General features: G+C 36.9%; 1 protein-coding gene across 5 annotated transcripts; it reads right to left on the reverse strand.

Annotated features, from left to right (window-relative positions):
• Nucleotides 1-3013: 3013 nt before the first annotated feature.
• LOC111905946 (DEAD-box ATP-dependent RNA helicase 16-like) lies at nt 3014-7437 on the reverse strand. 5 transcript variants are annotated; one of them, XR_008229931.1, is made up of 15 exons: nt 7059-7437; nt 6328-6976; nt 5978-6250; nt 5781-5883; nt 5519-5668; nt 5287-5415; nt 5114-5214; nt 4904-5003; nt 4513-4578; nt 4232-4455; nt 4043-4114; nt 3835-3951; nt 3582-3677; nt 3286-3373; nt 3014-3164 (listed from the first exon to the last, which is right to left on the reverse strand). XR_008229931.1 is itself a non-coding variant. In XM_052768055.1 (8 exons), the coding sequence occupies exons 4-8, from the start codon at nt 5519-5521 to the stop codon at nt 4531-4533; spliced, it is 381 nt and encodes a 126-aa protein (XP_052624015.1). In that variant the 5' UTR covers nt 5522-5635; nt 5781-5883; nt 5978-6250; nt 6328-6391; the 3' UTR covers nt 4513-4530. The 5 variants fall into 5 exon arrangements, 2 of the variants coding, with proteins under 2 accessions (XP_052624015.1, XP_052624014.1); XR_008229930.1 differs by having other exon boundaries at nt 5519-5680; XR_008229932.1 differs by having other exon boundaries at nt 5114-5210; nt 5519-5687.
• Between the last annotated feature and the right edge of the window lie 1786 nt (nt 7438-9223).

The raw sequence follows: 9223 nt of genomic DNA on the forward strand, positions 1-9223 counted from the left end.
TTTGTCGAAAGCCACCAAAAATACGTCCATGAAATTGAACAACACCAATTGTATGAATCAAATTAATAATTCATAATATTAGATTTATAAAAAATTGATACAAAAACCCATGGAGTGTAAGCAATGTAAGTTTATGAAAGAGACAGTGAAAAATTGATGTATATTATATCATCTGGTACACAGGTATTTATACAACAATACAGATGCAAAGCAATACCTAACTCCTAATACATAGGCACGTGAATGACAGTACCATGAGACCAGGACAAGTATGACTTATTCTAATAACTACTTTTACAAACACATGTTAATTTATTATATCCGTTATTACCCCCCGTCAAGCTCAAAGGAAGGTCTGACTTGAAGCTTGTCACGAAGATGAGCTATGCGATCTTTAGGCAGTGGTTTGGTGAAGATATCAGCCAGTTGGTCGGCTGAATGTACTTAGCCGATGTGAAGGGTACCGGAGTCCACTTGTTCCCGAACAAAATGGAAATCTAAGGCGATATGCTTGGAACGAGTACTGATGACTGGAATTTTACACATGAAGGTGGCACCGACATTGTCACAAAGTATAAGTTGAGGTTTTGGGACAGCTACATGAAGATCTCTAAGTAGTTGTTTAATCCAAAGGAGTTCAGCTGTTGTGTAGGCGATTGCTCTGTATTCAGCTTCAGTGTTGGATCGAGCTACTACTCGTTGCTTTCGAGATGTCCAACTGATCAAGTTTGGGCCATGAAAAATAGCAAAACCATATTGAGATCGACTATAATCCGTGTCTGATATCCATCCAGAATCTGAGTATGCAACTAGTGAAGATGCTTGATGAGCTTGAAAATGGAGACAGTGATGTAAGGTGCCATTTAGATAGTGAAGTATTCGTTTCACAGCTTGCCAATGAAGGGTGGTGGGCGCATGCATGAACTGGCAGACACGGTTGACAGCATAGGCTATATCAGGGCGCTTGATGGTTGCATATTGAAGGGAACCAACTGTTTGTTTGTATAACTTTGGATCAGGAAAGGGGTCACTAGAAAGAGTAAGACGAGTGGATGGGTCGGCAGGTGTGGTGATGGGTTTCGAGTGGAGCATGTTGCATTTGGTGAGAAGATCCTAGATATACTTGGATTAGGAAAGAGTGAGACCTGTGGTTGTTGCTGTGATTTGGACACCTAGAAAATAATTGAGTTTTCCTAGATCTTTGAGAGCAAAGGACTGATGTAAGTTGTTGATGATGGTTTGGATGAGGGTTGAATTATTACCAGTAACGATCAGATCATCCACATAAACTAGGATGTAAATGGTGTTATTGGTGGATCTGTGCACAAATAGAGATGTATCTAACTGACAGGCTCTAAAGCCATGAGTAACAAGATGTTGTTTGAGTTGTTTAAACCACGCTCGGGGAGCTTGTTTTAAGCCATAAATGGCTTTGTGAAGTTTACACACAGAATGAGGGTGAGATGAATCTTCGAAGCCACGAGGTTGTTCCATGTAAACATCTTCCGTTAGCACACCATTTAGGAATGCATTGTTGATGTCTAGTTGCCGAATGGTCCATCCTCTAGATAATTCCACTGAGATTACTAAGCGAATTGTTGTTGGTTTGATGAAAGGACTGAAGGTTTCAAAGAAATCAACCCCTTCTTCTTGGCTAAATCCTTTTGCAACAAGGCGTGCCTTGTAACCCATCTGAGTGTCGCTTGATCCTGAAAAGCCACTTGCAACCAACAATGTTAGTATTAGGAGGGCGTAGGACTAGAGACCAAGTATTATTTTTCATTAAGGCATCAAATTCACACTTCATTGCATTGGACCAATAGGGGTCTTGAAGGGCTGTGGGAAGATTTTGAGGTTCTGTCGTGGGTGGAGTAGAGGTAGATGTGAGAAATGAGCGTGGTTTGAGGGAGTTTGTGCGAGCTCGAGTAACTATGGGATGTTGGTTGTTGTCGGCTGGTCTTAGAAAACGAGTGGTTTGTTTGGCGTGAGAACGAACTATGTGGCGTTGACGAGAAGGGCATGAAGGTGTTGGGGATGTTGTAGAGGAGGTTGTGGACGAAGGAGGAGAGGGAGTGGGGGAGGGTGGAGTAGGTGGTTGAGGAATGGAAGTTGCATGACTTAGAAGAGAATCAGTGGTGAGGTGCGTAGGATGTGGAGAGGAGGTGGGGGTAGGAATAGACGGATGGGAGATGGCATATGGAAAAATGGATTCATTAAAGATAACATGTCTCGAGATGTAGATGCGAGAGGAAGGAAGGTGTAAGCAGAGATAGCCTTTGTGGGAGGCACTATACCCAATGAAGACACAAGGAAAGGAGCGAAAGTCCATTTTATGTCTTGTGTAGGGGCGTAAAAACGGGTAGCACAGACAGTCAAAAGTACGTAAAAAAGGTATAATCAGGGTCTGTTTTGTATAGTATGGAGTAAGGGGGTGCATAGTTTAGTGTTGGTGTGATAGTTCTGTTGTGAAGGTAGGTAGCAGATTTAAATGCGTGTTCCCAAAACGTGTGTGCACTACTAGAAAAAAGGCCTTTTACGACGCTCATTGCGCGTCGTAAAACGCTCAGACGACGCGCAAATGCGTGTCAAGGAAGGCCCTGTCATAAAGAGAGACGACGCGCTTTTGCGCGTCGTCTATAGACGACGCGCATTTACGACGCTCGGTTACGACACGCAATGCGTATCAAGGAAGGCCCTGTCATAAAGGAAGACGATACGCATTCGCGTGTCGTAACCTTACGACGCGCGTGTTAATGACACGCAATGCGTATCAAGAAAGCCTCTGTCAAGAAAGGCCATGTCATAAATGAAGATGACACGCATGTTTGCGTATCATAATTTTAAATGTTAAAAAAAAATATTTTTTATAGATTTACTAATTTTCAAATTAAATTTGCATTTAATGCCTCACAATATAAAATAAAATATCATATACAAAAAATATAATCCATTTCATAAAATTTAATGTCTTACAATTCTATTTGTTACAATATATAAATTTACATGATGTGTAGTGGAACAAATAATGAGATACGCATACAATGGAGATGGATAACAAGACATCAAAAAGGAAAAAGAAGGGCAAAAAAGTAAAATACGAGGCCACGCATGAGAAGCTCAGCTACTTTAGCAGCAACTGTGTTACGTGCAGCATCCTTGCTAGCCTGAGAATGAGATGCATATCAAAATATCAAAGTTGTTAAGTAACTAGTTCCTTTTGTTTACTTTCCCAAATATTTTTTAAACATCATTTATCCGTACAGCACTCAAAGTAAGAAGACATACCTCACCCCTTATCAGCAATGGGTTTCTTCCCTCATCAATTAGGACATAATCAAGTTCATCAACTATTGCAAAATGCAATGGTTTTGGCCTGATAAACATTGTGCTATTATTAATCCAAGAGACACATCAAATGAAATCTGCCTTAGTAATTAGTATTAGTATGAAAAATGTGGTAATACCATCTCATAACAAGTTGCAATTACAGACGATAAAATCCCAACAAGCATCTACAGTGAAAACATATTAATCCAAGGGCAAATATGTAATTTTATATTCATGTCTAAAAAAAAGCATACCATGGAATAAGCAGCATACGGGAAGTCTGAAACTCCATAATGCAAACCATCAACAATAAAAGCAAAAGCATTCAAAGGCTGACTAGCACTCACAAACTTTTTTCACAAAATCAAAACGCATCAGAAATATATATATATATATATATATATATATATATATATATATATATATATATATATATATGTATGTATATATATATATATGTATATATATATATATATATTAACAACAAGGGTATTATAGGGAGTTTACCAAAACCCCGGTTCTAGCAATCGCCAATACTCCAATGTCCTTAGTGAACAGTGTGACTATGGAACCAAATGAAACTCCCAATATTGCAGCCAAAGTAACACCCATCACAAAACCAATCTAAAGAAAATAATAAAACATTAATTAACTTTTATAAAATAAAAACATCTTTATATATTATATAAACAAAATAATTATTAATTAACATTACAGTCAACACGAAGTATGTGATATCCTTCACAGATCTATAATTCCCTTTTGAAACCGAACTAGCAATCAACGCCTAAAACAAAACAAAACAAAAAAATGGTTAAGAAGTCAACTAACTGACAAATAGTCAAACATTTTCCTTAAACTATATGTCAAGTCAAGTCAAAGTCAACATTTGGTGAATTTATACCTGACCAGATGCAGCCAACGCATCTGTAATAAGGGAAACTGCCAACCAAACTTGCAGACATATATGATGAAGCAGTAGAGTAGAGTACCTTGAGCATTTCATTTTGTGCTGTCAGCAACTGGTCCCGCCCTTGCAACTGTACCATACTCATCTTACCAGCAAGTATGTCTGCTTCTTTCCCGCCCAGGAAATTTGTTTTCTTTATTCATTTAAGAACCAAAACCCTAAAAAACATTATATAGAATTATAAAAACTTCAAGAAAAGTCAAAGGGAATAATACCTCAAGAATATGTAGACGTCAATTCACAGGCAATTCAGCATTTAACACAGCAGATTTTATACCAAACTGTCAAAAAATATATAAAAAGTTTTATTAAAATCTATAATAGGTAAAAAAAAGATTAATTTAATGGGAAAAATAATACTTGCTCAAAGTTTTAGTCTAAAACTTGTGTCAATTGTATTTGTAAATATAAAGACTTTCTTTTGAACAAGATCCAACTTCAAAATTGCAAGAATGTAAAGAAGCTTATCTCGATAACTACATTGTATCTAAATATAAAAGTAAAAGAAATAAATAAAGATTCAAGAAACTATAAAATGTATTAAAGAAATGCCCTAAAATAAGTTTGTTAAATAAGTATACAAGATTTTAGCTCTTAAGCTCTTACCCAAAATTGCTGAACATTTTTGGGGACAATTTCGTCCTTTCCATCACCAACTTCTGCTAAAGTAAGAATATAGGGATTGTGTAGATAAAGCTTCTTCAAGCTTTCAACATCATCACTGCAAAAATTTCATCAGAATTAATTGAATGAAGAAATTGCAGGGGTAGAAATGGAAATACCATCTTATAAGAAGTGATAATGACACAAACAAACCTTGAGGTAGCAGCCATGAGAAGGCATTGACATCTTTTAGGAATGTGAGTTTTGAGATCTTTGAGATTCTTTTCATATCCATATGTAAAAATAAGATCTGCCTGATTTACTAACATGAATCAGTACTTTAATAAAGAGTATTATAAATGTTACAGAAAGAAAAGAATCCATACCTTATCAAGAATAATAATTGAAAGATAATCATGAACGGATTTTGCTTGAAGAACACCTGATGAAAGACATCTTTGGACACAAGCTGGAGTAGAAACAAAGATATAAGGAGGCCCTGACAATGCTGTCGCCTGAAAATTGGAAAACAAAAGCAAAAATTACCAATTTACCGTTGATCTTTATAATATTGAAGAACAAAATTGGATTTTGTATAAAAAATTTACAAAAACTAACCATTTCAGAGAAACTTGGTTCACCCGTTAACTGAAACTTTATTTGGCAACATCATTTTTGCAAGAGGAAGTAATGCCCCTTGAGAAATCAGAATTTGTCTCGGTTCTTCACCTTCTCCTGCAACATTTCCTAATGCTTAAGCACACTGCTCTGCAACAGGCACTGAACTCTTTTTTGGATAACAATTACAAAATTAGAATTACGCCATTGAAGTGATATGAAAAAATCAAGAAATATTAAAAACTAAGTACTTAACACTAACCTCCAATTTGAGCAATGAGTAAAGGTAATGCAGGCAATTAAGCTCTTGTTTCTTTAGGTTTTCCAGCAGCTATGTTTGTAAGACACCAAGCTGCTTCAAGCAACTGTATTATGGATCCAGAATAAAAATTAAAACATATTAAAAAGGGTATGCTAAAAAGAAAGAAGGTCATTACTAATATTATTATTGTTTATTACCTGCTCATCATGGGAACTGCTCTGTAGATAAGAGGGGTATCAGATCTTCAACAAAATGGATATGAATGTGTAAAGCTTCCAGTCTTGACCAGCCTGCCCTTGTCCTGTGCACCATCCATAATAAAAAGAATCATAATTTGTTTTACGCATTTGCCCCTGTTCATAATCATATACCATTCAACTATTCTTGCCTTCACTTCATGAATAATATATTTATCTGTACGCATCTTTTGGAGACCTGTTCAAGTAATAGTTATTGGCAACCAATTTTTCCTGCATAACCCAATTATTAAAAATTAAAAAATAATAATAAATTTAAAAAGTACAATAATGCCCTTATTGATACGCACCAGATGAGACTGCACATTTGCCATCTTCTTTTCATCAAACTCATACTCTTTAACAAGTACTTTTGTAGCCTTTTAACATACAACAACAATACTAGTATCAAAAATGGATTACACAAGATGAGACAGGGGCCTTGATTTGATAATCAAATATTGCAATACTCAGTGAAGCAAATAATCAAACACTTAGTGGGCAGTAAAAACTTAATTGTGTTGATTGAAAAGAAGTTTAGGGACGTAAAGGAGAAGAGGAGAACCTGAATCAACGAATCTGGCATATGGTTAGATGTTTTTACCAGAGACGGTAACAATGGTACTCATAGAGAACAAGATTAAGAAGCAGACACTACATTGATTTTCTAGAAAGAAAATGGCAAACAGTTAGTAATTGATCCAAAATCAATAATCGGCACATCACCTGCACTCGAATTGATGACATCGTTAGCTTCCCGAAACTCCAACGACACTGTTACTTGGCCTGGACTCCGGCGACTCATCTGACCTACACCACGATGACGTCAGTTGTACCAGCGACTCATCTAATCCCAAATCTGATCTTCAACCTTCGGTTTCTAATCTTCAACCTCGAACTTGATCCCTATAGCTCCTCACAACCCCTTGACAACCTTTGAACGCCACCTCACACCCTCACCTGCAAATAAAAAAAGAAATAATAAGAAGGGAGAAGAAGGGTTGTGATCGAGCTAGAGGAAGAAAAGAGGAAGAATACGCACATCATTTCTTTCTTCTTTCTTCTTTTCGCTCTCCAACTCTGGCTATAAATACGAAAGCGCAAGAGATATTGAGAGGAGTGAGCGGGGTACTTCAAAATTTTGGGGGATTTTCCATGTTTCTAGTGGTGGCGGCTGCTAGGTTTTACAGAGAGTAGTAGGGGAGAAAATGAAAGAAGATATTACTATTTCAAATGTGTTATGTTTGATTAGGGTTTGCACATAGAAGGAAGTGAAAGTCGATCGGAGAAGAAGGGGTTTGCAGAGAGAAAGAAGGGAGAGAATGAAGTTGATTTGGCGGGTGTAGAGAGTAGAGAGGAAGAGGAAGCGGGTGTTCAAAATTTTGGGGGATTTAGTTTCCCCCCTGAGTCCAAACGCGTGTTTATTAAAATTATAAAGCGACATTTGTAGAGGACGCCCTTTTTATTATAGGTGCCCTCCGTGTTTTTAATATTTTTACATCAGACACTAATTTAAGGGCACTCAGTAATGCGCGACCTAAATCCTTAAAATTTTTGAAGAGATGACACTTTTTTAATGTCGCTCTCTAATGCGTAACATAAATCAAAGAGCGTCGTGTTTTGCGCGTCGTAAAAGGTCTTTTTTCTAGTAGTGGTGGAAGGGAGGATTGAGCAAGAAGAGATAAGCCTTTTTCAATTATAATGCGATGGCGTCGTTCTACATATCCGTTTTGTTCAGAATTATATGGGCAAGAAATGCGATGGTTAATGCCACAAGATTGAAGATAGGTGGAAACTGGTTGAAATTCGCCACCCCAATCTGATTGAAATTTTTTGATTTCACAGCCAAACTGAGTTTTAATCATATTTCGAAAGTTTATAAAGGTTTGTAACACTTGTGATTTTTTAGGGAGAAAATATATCCATACAAACTTACTAAAATCATCAACAAAAAGGACAAAGTATCGATTTCCATTTATTGAAAACATGGGAGCTGGTCCCCAAACATCTGAATAAATTAATTCGAAAGGAGTGTTACAAGAAACATGATCTGAATGAAAAGGAAGCTTATGACTTTTGCCTAACTGACAGGGTTCACAAACAGATGGAAGAGTGTGTGATGAGGTGGGAAGATTGAAAGTAGATACTAAGCGACGAAGAATGTTCCCATGGGGATGAGCAAGTCTATTGTAACACCGAAATTTTCAAAACAAAATTTTCATTTAAAATCGCTTATCTCTTTATCACTTTTCATAAAAATCCCGTTCTTTTGTTTAAGTTTCAATACATGACTATTTTTTTCATTCAATTAAGAAAACCAGGATCCTCAAAACAAACGCTTTCTCTGGTGTGTACAATCGAGCCGGTGCCGTCCCGTGATCCTGAGAAAACCTGAAACACATACACAAACACTGTAAGCACGGAGCTTAGTGAGTTCCCCAAAATACCACTCTATTAGCCACTCGGGGCTATAATCTATGTGGACCCACTGGTCTGTATGTCTCAGTGGGACCCTCCAGTCCTAACTCTCTGTGGGCCTTCTGGCCCTGACTCTATGGACCCAAAGGCCCTCACTCTGATAACTCTGAATCATGCATATTACATATCACAATAAATCTCAACACATAAATAGCATACAAATACACTGACACGTAATTCTAAAAATACCACATATAGCACATGTTAGCCACTCGAGGCTATAACTTTATGGGCCCTAACTCTGCGGACCCTCTGGTCCTAGCTCTGTGGACCTTCCGGTCCTAACTCTGATATACACACAACATAAATCACATAGAAATAATGCAGTGCCACACTTCACATTGATAGCATAAATATCTCTAACACATAACTCTGTTACCACTTGATGTGTGTAAAACCAACTAGTTTTAAACCTACTTTTAATTATCAAATAACACACAAAAGGCAGTGAACCTATCAATTGTGGTATAGCTAAATAAGCAAGGTATCGAACACAGGGAACGGCAAATTAAACTAAAAACTAATTTAATCTAAGTTAATTAAGAAGGGGTTTTTATCTAGTTTTACAAGACTAGAAACTTACTAACTGTTACTAATTTAAGACTAGAAACTAACGATTTAACTAGATTCAATAATTGGAAAGGAACTTCTGTTTAGTTCAACTTGGTTAACTCTATGGTTGATTTCAAGGTAATAGTGCAATGGATTAATTCTTTCGTTGGTTACCGA

This window comes from Lactuca sativa, chromosome 2 (genome assembly GCF_002870075.4).
Source record: "Lactuca sativa cultivar Salinas chromosome 2, Lsat_Salinas_v11, whole genome shotgun sequence".
Taxonomy (NCBI): domain Eukaryota; kingdom Viridiplantae; phylum Streptophyta; class Magnoliopsida; order Asterales; family Asteraceae; genus Lactuca; species Lactuca sativa.